The 14315-nt window shown below is 33.5% G+C and overlaps 1 protein-coding gene across 1 annotated transcript in view; it reads right to left on the bottom strand.

Moving 5' to 3' along the window:
- Window positions 1–14315, bottom strand: part of LAMA2 (laminin subunit alpha 2) — a 576425-nt gene that overhangs the window by 205136 nt on the left and 356974 nt on the right. The window contains exons 22-23 of the mRNA XM_081828983.1: window positions 11766–11902; window positions 1149–1385 (exon numbers count right to left, since the gene is read on the bottom strand). Of these exons, the coding sequence (XP_081685109.1) occupies window positions 1149–1385; window positions 11766–11902 (374 nt within the window). The remainder of the gene's footprint in view (window positions 1–1148; window positions 1386–11765; window positions 11903–14315) is intronic.

Below are 14315 nucleotides of genomic sequence, written 5' to 3'. Positions count from 1 at the left end.
TTCTTCTTAATTAACCAAAAAGGAACACTGAGTATTAGACTCACATCTCAAATGGCATATGTAGTTAATTTCCTTGTTAGGATTTCAGAAGTCTAAAAAAGGCTTTATTTATACATAAATACATTGCAGAGGCTACTGTACATTGGTCTTAAAATCTAAGCAACACATTTCCTAATATCCGCTGTGAACAATATGAAAGAGTCATGAGAATTTCAAAAGCAAAACAGAAACATTGATTCCCAGACAGTGGTGTGATACAAAGTTGTAAAAAACAGGCAGGGTGTTAAAATAGAGGGCTTATAGAATTACCATTATGTAGCGTATATAAGCACATGGAATGCATATTAAATACAGTGTGTAATCATAGTATGTAATAACGCAGCACTGGACTTTGTGTTTTGTCTGGGGACTTCAATGGCAAGGGCTGCCATTTTCTTAAATTCTGAAGACTATTTTAATAATCACTCCCAGGATTTCATTTTCCTATGTCCTCTGTCCCTCTTTGCATAGACTTTTTTCTTGAAAAGCTACCTCTGACACAGTCTTAACAGCATTTATCCTGGGATTGATTTTTCAGAAATATCTAAGCGGGGGAGAATCCCTCTTATCTTTTTTAATTGGCTGTTTTTCTACATCATTTAACAATATTAAGGAGAGCTGAATTTTGCACATAGTCGCTGTTTGTTATGTCAGTGTTTATACATGATGAAATTTTACTGAACTTCCACAGCAACGAATATATTTTTCAGTGTACAGTGACTGTGGATTAATTTGAAGAGAAATGGTTTTTTAGAAGCCTTATTATCTAGCTGTGATTTTCCTCTGATGATGTTTAAGAGAACTGTCATTTTTTTCTTCCCAAATTATTCCTGTTTAAGCAAAGCAAATATGTAAAGAGAAATTTAACTTTACCATTAAAAATATACCATCTCTATCAACTGGAAACAAAGTTGGATTTGGGTGAAAAACAAGTTCTTAAAGAGCAGTGCTTATCTGTATGCTAATGAACATATATGAATAAACATTGTGTCTGGCAATGAATTTTTGTCTATTTGTTTAATGTAGTGAAGCATGAATGAAGTTAAAAGTGAGCAACGGAAAGAGAACCCAGGGAAGGTTTTCATTTAGTGTATTTCGGCAGCACACACCTTACAGGTGCACTGCCCAGTCTGATCAACACAGGAGCACTTTTCAGTCTCTGGGTCACAGGTCCTGTCGTCAGTCCCGGGCAGGAAGCACTCGCAGGGACTGCAGTGAGGGTAGTTCCAGTGACCTCGGTTGCACTCTGTACATTTGGCACCGGAGAATTTGGGGTGACAGCTGCATTGGCCCGTGTTTATATTACATTGGAAATCCAAGGATCCCACTGTGCTGCAGTTACAAGCCTATGGAGGAGATAAAAACAGCAACCATTAACACCATTTCATGGGAAATAGCTTAAAATTTTAATTCGAGTGTTTCTATGCTTCCATTAAACACATATTCATCATGTGTCTATTATATGCTTTGTACTGTGCTAGTTTAGTCGCTTGGGAAACATCAATGAACATAACATTAAAATTGCTTCCTGCATTTACTAAAATAGATGAGTGTCTAGAAACCATAATCCTATTGAATAAGAAAGAAAATGTGTGGGGTTTTTTTCTGTCTTTTTGTGGCAAGGAGGAGGTAGGTATGGGTTTTTCTCAACCACTTTTTGTTATGAAGATTGAAATTTAGACAGTCATTTTACCTTATCATCTCATTTTTACAGAATTTACAGAAATTAAGCTGTAAAGAGACTTCTCTCACAATGTAACAGAGGGAGACAAGTGTATATATATATATATGTATATATATATCAGGATAAAATAAGAATTATTTAATAGGAGAAGTACAGAAGTCTCTGAACATACAGAGAGCCCCAAACCAGATTTGGGGAAATCAAGAGAATTCAGGGAAGTGACATCTAGCCAGGATGTTGTTTTCCGGCATTTTGTTTTGCAGACAAGCCTGATTTGAGGTGTTTTGCTGGTAGCCTATTTTCTTCTTCCTAGGCATGCATAGGATTGTTCTCTTTATTTATGAAATTCAAAATTTGTTAGAATTTTTAAAAGTTTGAGTCTTTTTAATTAATTTACTGGAATCTGATGAGTTCTTTCAGTTTGAGAACAACAGTATTTTTTTATTTAAATTTATTTTTGATATTTACTTCTGTCCTAATTTACCCATTTGCTTCCTCAGGATCACTTTCAATTTTTAAAGTACACCGCTTTTGTCTGTCTGCCCGACCTGTGATATCCTAATGTTCTCTACAGCCATTTTCCTACTTGCCTCTCAGATTTGTTGACCATTTTACAGTGGTCAACAGTGAAAATTCCATTGCATGTATATGCTACCAATGCATTTTTAATTACACTATTGTATTTTTAGCTGATTTTCAATAATTTATTTCATCTCACTCAGTTTCAATCTGTGTCTTTTTGTCTTACATTCTTTTAAGTCTTTCTGCTCTTGATTTACAGAGCTCATCTCTCATTACAATTTAATGAAAATGCCAATTTAGGATTTTGGAATAAGTCATTTTCAGAGATCAGCAGTGGCAATGATCAATCTACTGTCTCTGAGCTGTAAATTCCCTCCCTCCTTGTCCTGCTTTATGATACTGTGGTATCATGTCAATGTAGACATTTCTCTCTGATTGGGTAGCAGAACGTTAGGCTTAGTCAAAAGTGGGCCCTGGAGAAACCTAATAAGGCCACAGTGGTGGGAAGACACTTCTGTCCTGGGTTCTGGTTCTTCATTACTATTGTCATTATTACCATTTACTATTTAGTATGAGAGCCCAGAAGCCCAGAAAGAATCACAGCTGTGCCCTCAGGCCACTCTCTTCCCACAGGCAGCTTTCTGAGTAGCTTTGGTCTGCACACATCCTCGGACCATGACAAGTAGCTTCAGTATGCTCATATCCTGAAATAATGGTGGACAGCATCTATAGACCAGCTACTTGCCCACAATCTCTGTTTACCCTCACTCAGCCTAGAAATAGTAGCTACTCTTTTGTACCTGTTACTTCAGGTCCCCTATATCCTTCCTTTATGCTTTTTCAGTAACTAACTACCTTTAACAAGTTAACAATTCTTTATATTCTACTTCCCCTGTTTAAATAACTGTTACGGTTTCTGTCGCCCAAGTAAGTCCTGACTTGGTACCCACGTGGGTACCATCTTTCTTTGTGCCTGAGTTTTCCACCATGCAATGTTTGTATGTCATCAATGACCTGATTCTTTTTGGTGCTGTTTTATTATCCTTCTCAGATCTATATCTGTATAGCTCTATAGCAGACTTGTATGCATTTCAACCTGCCAAATTCCCAGATCCAAGTCTGGCTGGATACCCCTTTGCATTTCTCCCATTTTCATTGCTTAGCTTCATTCTTATATCCACTACTACTGGGGATCTTCTTGCCTCTGCTCTTCCCAACAGTAGTTTACTTATGAGTCTACTCTTTCTAGGATGTGATGTACAATCACCAGCTTCCATCTATCATCTCTTTCCTGTCCAAATGTTTGGTGAAATATCTTCCCAGATTCTGATATTAAAGTAATCATCAGGCCTTAGTATTTTTGATGTCTTTATGAGTAAGTATTTTTCTGTCCTCAATGCTATCCAGTTTAAAAAAAAATGCTACTGAAAGTTATTTTAAGCCCAAAGATCCAAAATATGATTATTTATTATATTATAAACATGGACATAGTTTCCTAAGCATAGAATAACCCATTGCTGTCACCCCAAGTAACTCATCCTTATAAGAACATCAGATGTAGAATGAGATTTCAAAATAAGAATAATTAGGGGTGTCTCGGTGGCTCAGTCAGTTAAGCATCTGACTCTTGATTTTGGCTCAGGTCATGATCTATGAGGTTGTGGGATGGAGCCCCATGTCAGGCTTCATGCTCAGTGCAGAGTTTGCTTGTCCCTCTCCCTCCCCCTGCTCTCTCTTTCTCTCTCTCTCTCTCTCTAAAATAAATAAATAAATAAAATCTTAAAAAAAAGAATAATTCTTTCACTTAAATGATTTTTCCTTGACTCACTTAAATAAAATGGGCCATAATCAGAAACAGAAAATTATGATATATTATAGAAACTATATACATGTAATATATTTTAAAATGTCTCATGAGACATTCTTATCCTTTAGCTAAAATATGAAGTGTCTGCTACCCAATTTATTATATAATACCAAAGCACTAATTCTTAAAGACTAGATGACAGTCCAAGTAGACATTGGGGCCTTTCCAAATCAGGAAGTTTATTTAGGAAGTTATAGTGGAGAATAAAAGGGACCATTAACCATATGTTTAGATAGTTCTATAGCCAACATCAAACTTAAATCATAATTAGATGTAATGTTTGTTTAGCAATAGAGGATTTATGCACTATTCCCCTGCTAGTGAAAGGTGGCAGGCTTTGTATTCTACTTCAGTGAAATCTCAAATGATGTGTGTGCTCACACTTCAGCACAGAGAAATTACCCATGGCACAAAGGAAGCTATAAATCTCAAATCACTGTTCATTTAGATTATAATCATCCAAATTTTTTCAATAGTAGAATATATGCTCATAAATATTTGTGAGGACTCTATGAATTTTTTTTGTAATTGTTCATAATGATGAAGTGTGTAGCTATTCAGAAATTCAGATTTTGAACAGTGGTTCCAAGTAATCAAAAATTTTCAATCAACTTCAATCAACATAATGTTTATTCAATGACCAGTAAAAATAATAGTATCAAACATAGAACTACTTTTTTTTTTTTTTAAGGAAACTTGGTCTATATTCATTTTGATTTATATCCAGAGTAGACATCAGCTTTAATTTCAGGAGATTATTAGAGTTTGGCCACATCACAAGATTTTGTGGATAGAATGGAACCCTTTTAAGTTTTCTTGGGGTTTATTCAAGAGTCCAAGGGATGGGTAGATGCTTGGATTCAAAGTTGAAAATGTAAAAAGTCAGTGATGGAAACTGATAGCACTGTTCATACTCACAAAAAGCTTTGGAACTCTTGATAAGTTTTTGTTTTGTTTCCAAAAATGTATTTCAAACTTAATAGTGCCATTGGCACTAGAAAAATGAATATCCTGTCTAGTTTTTATTTAATCATACCACTAATTGAAGTCATATATCTGAACATCCTTGAACAATCACCAATACTCTTGTTTTCCTCCAAATTATGTATTCTGGGCCAGTGTATTCAAATGCCTTATCATATATGTAAAGATGATTAGACCCTGCATGTGTGCTAAGTGAGCAGAAAAAATGGTTTATATCTCTATTTGGTACTACCGTGGAGTCAAACAGGCCACATTTGGCCATCATGTTCTAATATTCCTCAACCCAATGTGACTGATTGGAATGACTCTCATTAACATCAAAATGCCCTTATTGCTCTTAATGGACACTGGTCAACCCTAATCCTATTCGTCCGTCCTCTGTGTTGCATTTGATACTAAAGAATATTCCTTCTTTTTAAAGAGTCTTTTATTTAAAGCACTTACATGGTTTATCTTCTCTCTTTTAAGCTGTTAAACTACAAAACCAAAAACTAAAAAATGAAAACTAAGAAACAATTATTTTCAGACAGTGGATGTCAGGAAGCACAGGACTGTGATTTCTGAGAGAAGGAAAGCAAATGAGGCAGGGCATGAAGGAAGTTTCTAGGCTGCAACCCAAAAAGGGGGAACCCGAATAAAGCCAGCACTATAGCTGGATTGAGAAACACAGAGTTTGGAGAAGCTGAGATTAAATTTATGGGGCCAATAGAATATGTGTCTAAAAAATGAGAAAGTCACACACAGAGAGTATTCCAGAGATCTGCAGAAGGGTCTGCTTGAATCTTTGGCGGAGTACTGATCTGTGTATGCATGGGATAAAATTCTATGTGGCTGAGGGAAAAAAAAAAATATTGGAAAGCCATAGCCTGAAAAAATTCCTAGAGCTCACAGAAAGCTTGAAATAATTCACATTCCCAACAGCCAGAGTAGAAAGACACAGTAATGCACTAGGTAGTGTTCTCAATGCACTTAGCCCCTTAGTAGTAGAGCTAAATGACCCCTGGATTAAAGCCTGCTCTAGACCCTCCCTAACTAAACTAAACTTACCAAAAACTTAAAAGCAAGGCTTAAAAGGATCCAAATGATCAGTGAGTAATTAATCTGTTTGCCAAGATGAAGTTCAATACTCTTTAAAGGAATACAAGGAAAGCCAGCCAACATGCAGCAATGAAAAATGTACACCTGTCATCTAAATAACAATTATTGGGCATGGAGAGAAGCAACAAAATATGATTCATAACCAGGAGGAAAAACAACCGTTAGGAATAGTATTGAAATAAAAGAAATGGTAGAATTAGCAATCATATTGTAAAAGCTAGTATTTACAAATATAAATATTCTAGAGAATAAATGGAAATGTGAATATAATGAGGAGAGAAATGAAAGATATAAAAATATCCAACTGGAATTTTTCCAGATGAAAAATTTGAAATGAAAAAAATACAACCAACTAGATTAAAAACAGATTAGATGCCGCAGGAAAAAAAATATCAGTAGATTTGGACACTTAACCATAGAAACTATCAAAAACAAATAATACAGAAAAAATGAGAATGAAAGAATGAACAGAATCTCAGTCAGCTGTGGAAAAATACCAAGTGGAGCAACATATACATAATGAGTTCCAGAAGGAGACATGGGGGTAAAGAACAGAAAAGTATTAGAAGAAGGAGTGGCTGGAAATTTTCCAAATTTAATAAAAACTGTGATCCCACAGATCCAAAAGGTCTAACTCACCACATGAGAAATAAACAAGAAAACCATAAAAAGATGGCATAATCAAATTGTTAAAAATCAGGATTTAGGATTTTATACCTAGAAAAAATATCTTTGAAAACTGATGGAAAAATACTGTTTTTGAACATAAAAAACTGAAAGAATCATTGTCAGTAGACCTGAAATACTAGAAATAACAATAGTAATAATTAGCGATGTATCTAATGGAAAAAGAAACAAGATATGAAACAGAAATTTGTACACAAAGGAATGAAGAGCACAAGAATTGATACATGTATGGAAAAACAGAAAAGCAGCATTTTTGCCTGGTTTAAACTGGCTATTTATTTAAAATAACTGACTATTTAAATCAAAATCATAAGATTATATTGTAGGATATATAATATACAGAAGTAAAATGTATGACAACAATAACATAAAGGACAAGAAAGGGAGTGACAAAGGATAAAAAGGGAATTAGAGGTCTACTCTTATAAGGTCTCTATGCTTAATATAAAGTGTATACTATTATTTTACGATACATTATGGAAAGTTAAGATGTACATCCCTAGACAAAGACAAAAAAAATAAATTAGGTATAGTTAATAAGTCAAATGTGAAGATAAAATATAATTATAAAAATTACTCAATCCAAAATAAGACAAGAAAAGAAGAAAAAAGAAGGCAAGAGCAGATAAGGCAAAGCAAGCAGCAAAATGTGGACTTAACACAATCATACTGATAATTACATTAAATGGAAATGTGTTAAATAATTCAATTAAGATCAGAGCAACAACAAGGATTTAAATATACTCTATCTAAAAGAAACATGTTAAAATATTTAAAAAGAGATGGAATTAATGATGGTGTGGAAAAATGTAAACCAGACAAATAGCAATCAAAAGAAAGATCGAACCATGGCTATATGATTATCAGAAAAAATTTTCTTCAGAAGAAGAAACATTACCCAGGATAAAGAGGGACATTTCGTATTAATAAAGGCATCAACTTTTCAAAAAGACATAATAATCCTAAGTGAGTATACACCTAGTATTATCTATCCAAAATACATGAATCAAAACCTGAGAGAACTGAAAGAAAAAAATAGACTAATCATAAGTATAAACACCCTCAGTTATTGATAGAATACGTATGTGTAAAAATCATTAGGGATAACTGACTTTTATAGAAGATTTCATCCAATGATACCAGAATATGCATTGTTTGCTAGTACATTAATCGACATGGACACTATTATGAGACATAAAACAAATATGTAAATTCAAAAGAACTGAAACAATACAAAATGTTATATGTATTATAATACAGATATAACAGAAAGATACAATATACTTCTAAATAATCAATGTATCACAAATAAATAATAAAATAAATAAGAAGATTTTAACGATGAAAATTTAAACAACATATCAAAATGTGTGCGATGCAACTAAATTAGTGCCTGGAAGGATATTTATAACATGAAATGCTTATATTAATAAAGAAGAGCAATCTCAAGTCAATGATCTAAGCTTTCATCTTAAGAAACTTGGAACAAAAGAGAAAATTAAACTCAAAGTAAACAAACTGAAGGAATTGTTATTTTTTGTTATCAAATTCATTGATTAAAGCTGCTTATATTATTTTCATATTATTCTTTTAACATATGCAGGATCCCCATGATGTCCCGTCCTTTATTTCTGATTTTGATTATTTCTTTCCTCTCTTCTTATTTTCTTGATCAATCTTCTTAGAGTATTACCAACTTTATTAATAATTTCAAAGAACCATTTTTTTGGCCTCATTGTCTTTTTCTAAAGTATTTTTGTATTCATTGTTTTTCATTGATTATGCAAACTCCTTTAGAAACTATGAGGAAGGAATACTTCCCAATCTATTCCGTGAGGCTAGCAATACCCCAATAACAAAGCTAGATAATAAAACTACCAAAAAACCCCCAAACTATGAACCAATATTCCTATGAACAGAGAACCATAGATCATTAACAAAATGCTAGCAAACATAATCTAAAATAATTTAAAGTAGATAATCCCTCATGATCAAGCAGGATTTATCTGAGGATTGTAAAGTTGGGTCAACATTTGAAAATGAATTAATATGATTTACCATATTAACAGCTGAAAAAGAAAAATCATACGATCATCTCAATAGATGTAGAAAATGCATTTGACAATATTGGACATATATTCTTGATAAAGTACTTAATAGACCCAAGAACATGAGGAACATCCTCAAACTGATAAAGAGCATCTGTAAATAAAATACAGCTAACAAAATTCTGAATTATAAAAGCCTGAATGCCTTCTACTTCACATAAGGAATAATGCAAGGATATTTGCTCCCAGCACTGCAAGTCAACATTTTACTCCAATAGGTCAAGAAAATGAAATAAAAGTTACATGGATTGGAAGGGAAGAAGTAAAACTCAATTTGCAGATGGTATGATTGTCTACATAGAAAATCCTAATGAATCTACCAAAAAGTAACTAGAATAAGCTTAGCAAGTTTGCAGTATAGAAAATTAATATATAAAAATAATTGAATTTTTCTATGCTGGCAACAATGGGAAATTGAAATGAAACAAATAATAACATTTTGTAAAAAATATGAAACATAATGATAAATTTAACAGAACACGTACAAGACTTGCACACCAAAAAGTATAAAACATTGCTGAGAAAAAAAAATTATAGAAAATTAAATTAAAAATTATGTCATATTCATACATTGGAAGATGCAATATTCTGAAAATGTTGATTTTTCCCAAATTGACCTGTAGATTCAATGTAATCCCAATCAAATTCTAGGAGGCTTTTAATAAAGAAATTGATAAGCTGCTTTAAAAATTTATATGGAAATGCAAAAGATCTAATGAACCCAAAAGGTATTGGAAATGAAAAGCAATTGCAGTTTACACCACCTGATTTTACACTATGCTAGAAAGCTGCAGTGATCAAGACAGTACTGTGTTAGTCCAAGGATAGACATAGATCAACGAAACAGAATAGAGTTCAGAAATGTATGAGGGACATATAAGGTCATTTTATTTTGACCAAAGTAATTCAATGGGGAAGAAGAACAATCTTTTCAAAAATGATGTTGGACAAATTGGATATCCATTAAAAAATGGAATTTGACCATTACCTCAAACCATACAGAAAAATTAATGAAAATGGAATGTGGACCTAAATGTAAAAGCCAAAACTATAAAACTTCTTGAAGAATACATAGGAGAGGTATCTTTAGGTCTTGACTTGAGCAAATATGTATTTCTTAGAAAATAAAAAGGATGCCATGAAAGGAAAAGATAATAAAAACAGTCTTCATAAAAATTAGATGGCGATATTAGAGAGGGAATAAAATGCAAGCTGTATAGTGGGAGAAAACAGTTATAGAACATATATATGTTAAAAGACTTGCATCTAGGATATATAAAGAACACTTACAGCACATTACTGAGAAAACTAACAACCCCAAATAGAAAAGATTTGTATAGACACTTCACCCAAGAAGATACATCAATGGTAAATAAATAAAATTATTCCCAGTATCATTGGACGTTAAAGCAATGCAAAGATATAAAAAAACACCCAACTGAATGCTTAAAATTTGTCAGAGTCCTAAGTGTTGGGAAGGATGTGGAGTATGCTTGTGACGAGAAATGAAATCATACATCTCTACCTATGCTTTTGACTTATACGCTAGTGTTCATAGCAAAATTATTCATAATAGCCCCACACTGGAAACGACCCAAATGCCCATTAAATGGTAAATAAACAAACCAGTCATAGCATATCAGCTAATGTAAAATTATTAAACAATTAAAAGTAACAAGCTACCGATAATATGCAACAGTATGCATGAATCACAAAGGCATTATACTCAGGAAGCCAGACCAAAAATAATCCCCCAAACAAACAAACAAACAAAACCCAAATGACAACATGCAGTATGGCTCGATTTATATGAATTTGTAGAAATAACATAACTACGGTGATAGAAGGAGAAATAGTAGTTTCCTGGTGCTGATTGAGGGGTGAGGGGAAGTTGACTACAAGGGACCAAAAGCCCGGTTACACAACTGTAATCACTGGTCAAAACTCATCGCTTTAAGTGAGTGAATTGTATTTTATTTAATTAATATCTCACAAAACACTGACAAAAATCCTGAACTCATCACCTTTCCTACCTGAACTTGAGTCTCCTATAATCCCTCTAGCAGTGAATAATACCCTCATGTAATTTCCTGAAAAGCGAAACCCAGGACTCGTCCTTAAGACGTCTCTTTCTTAGCCTTCAAATCTATGAGTTTACCAAGCCATTCCAGCAGTAAAACAGCCTACTCCCTCTGTCTTCGTGGAGGCTCACTGATTGGGTGCACGCTTCTGTGATCTCTCACCAATATAACTGCAATAGCTACTATGTATGTAATATATATTATGTAATCTGGTCACGCCAGTTTCTATGGTAGTCCCACGGGAAAAATGAGGAGTCTTTCAAGCTAAAGGCTGTTAATATAACTCCACAGAATCCTCTCAACTGCTTCTTGAAAATTGAAACCTACTCATAATTTGGGGCAATTACTGTAGATTTTTGGCAAATTGCTTTAGTTTGTTCCTAATTTCCTTGTACTTTGCAGATATTTCACTGGGTTTCAGTATGAAGTTGTTGCTGTTTCTGGTTTTATTATAATTTTTCCTCTGTTTTTGTAGGTATCATGAATGAAGATACATAAATGTGTACTTACTTCATCATATTTCCCACAAGTAAAATATAAGATAATGATCAGTATCTCCAGTCAATCTACACTGATAGTTCTATACTGATGTATAATATAATATTGGCTTTTGATTTCTCCAGCTAGAAAGCTTTAACAAAATAAAAAAAAACATTCTTAAAGCATGATCAGGTAAAATAAAGCAATTAACTCACCTTACAACCAGTGGTGATGCTGTGGTCCCAGGTACTAGGTGCACATTTAGAACATTTCTCTCCAATGGTATTGGGAGGGCAAATGCACTGACCAGTCTTGGGATCACAATTATTTCCCAGATGGGAACAGTCACAAGCTTCATAGGTGCAAGGGAAAAAATTGTAAAATAGTAAAAATTTGATAGAGAGTACTGAATTTATATTGCGATTTGTGTTGTTATATTTTCCATATTATGATTAAGGATCCTTGAAAGTGAAAACTTACCTCGTTCATCTTTTATATCACAGTAAGGTGTTTTTCGCAGAGGAGTTGATCAATGAAATTTCATTGCATTGCTTTTAATAATTTCAAAAGGTAAAATATTTTTAGTTTTTCAACTAAGTTTAAAGAAAGAAGTGGACTCTCAGATTCCATGCTAACTGTATCTAGATACTATAAAGTTCAAAATTTAGTTTCCATAGTTATTCTAAGTTCATAACTAATTTTTCTATGCTGTATTGATTAATATTTCCTTCCTGTTAATGACTCTGTTTTGCACTAAAAACCAATAAGCTCAACAGGCTTCTCAAATTCAGTATAGTTGCCACACATCAGGATATTTCAGTTCTACAAAAATTTAAAACAGCTGAGTTATGTAACAGTGTGTATATGTGTGTGTGTATGTGTGTATACGAAGGTATCTGAGTTTTATTTACCACCTGTCTATTCTTTTCAATACATTTTTCATTTTCTTAGCTATGATATACGAAGAGTAGAAATTCTCAAAGAATGTGAAAATAAGATTTGAAAAAAAAAATTTCAGAGGCGTTTCAAAGTCATCTAAGATGAGAAATGGACTCTAATAATATAGCTATTAAGTAGCTGTAGTTGACTCAGTTAGTATGTTTTAGTGCAGCGTTTCAAACTGAAGTGAAAGCACGGGGAGAAACACCACCAGATACTCTGATTCAGACAGAAGACTAATGTTATAAGAAACCTTTGCATTGGTTATATGATCATTAAATCTTTAAATGAAATACATTTAGAATGTTTGATTAAGTTCAACTTTTAAGGGATCACAATTATCATTGTTCACAGCATTCCATACCAGCTGTGAAAAATGTTTAGTATAATATTGGTCCTAAACACCAAATAAAGGTTAGCTGTTGTTTTTGTTATTATTATTGTTGTTGATAATTTTAAGTCAAAGGATTTATTTTGTATGTACCATTTATTAAGAAGAAAAATAGTTCACATTATGTTCAAATTTATGTGCTAAAAAAAGTCTTGGGACGGTTTGAGTCGTTACTTGAAAATAGAAATTCTCTGAGCGGTTCTTCAATGGAATCATAAAACTGAGTAGGGAAAAGACTTGAATCATTAGCTAGCTTTTCCCTGCCTAAACAGAATGTTTACCATAATTTAGAATACTAATAAACACTGATAATAATCATAATAGTGATAAACACTTCCATGGTGCCTACAGGCCAGGCAATACTCTATTTTATAGCCATTAACTCAACTAATTCTTACAAAAACCATGAGATAGATATCACTGTTTTCTTGATTTAATAGATGAATTTTGTAGAGAGACAGCAAGACCCAGTCACTCAGTCAAGGTCACATAACTAGTTACCCGTGGAGCCACTAAACTGATCCAAGCTATTTTGTGGAAGTCATACCCTCGACCATAATGCTATCCTGTCTGTTTGGGGCTGTTTTCTATCCTATTTCTCTGGATTTGAATGCTAACTAAGTTTGCATTTCTAATGTTATCACCATTTCATAATTTTGAATAATGTTCTTTTTTAACTTAAAATTTCTGGTAGTGAATACATTTGAATGCACAGTATCATTTCATTAAATCACATCAACTGAACATGTTAGTAGGAGTTGGATTTAAAGAACAGTAAAGGGTGCGTGGGTGGCTCAGTTGGTTAAGCGACTACCTTCGGCTCAGGTCATGATCCTGGAGTCCCGGGATCGAGTCCTGCATTGGGCTCCCTGCTCAGGGGGGAGTCTGCTTGTCTGCTTCTCCCTCTGACCCACCTACTTCTCATGCTCTCTGTCTCTCATTCTCTCTCTCACAAATAAATAAAATCTTTAAAAAAAAAAAAAAGAACAGTAAATTTTAGGGGTGACTCGTTGGCTCAGTTGGTTGGGTGTCCAACTCTTGGTTTCCACTGAGATCATGGTCTCAGAGTCCTGGGATCAAGCCCTGCCTTGGGCTCCGCGCTCAGCTTGGAGGCTGCTTGAGATTCTTTCCCCCCTCCATTTTCCTTCCCCTCTGCTCCTCCTCCTGTTCATGCTCTCTCTCTCTCAGATGAATGAATGAATGAATGAATGAATGAATAAATAAATAAATAAAATCTTAAAAAAAACAATATATTTTAAAATGCAGCATTATAGTTTTTAGTATATATAGATACTGACTTAGAAATCACATATGGATTCTTAGAAGATCTACAATTATGACTTTCAGAATAACATAATGGCTTATCTTTATGATACAAAGTGTATATTGAAAGTGATTGAGAATATCTAAAAGGTATTGTTTTTAAAACAATTTG

The sequence above is a fragment of the Leptonychotes weddellii genome, chromosome 8 (assembly GCF_054177405.1).
Source record: "Leptonychotes weddellii isolate Sample4059 chromosome 8, ASM5417740v2, whole genome shotgun sequence".
NCBI lineage: Eukaryota > Metazoa > Chordata > Mammalia > Carnivora > Phocidae > Leptonychotes > Leptonychotes weddellii.
Note: the sequence above shows the minus strand (reverse complement) of the source record. Positions and strands in the feature narration are given on the sequence as shown.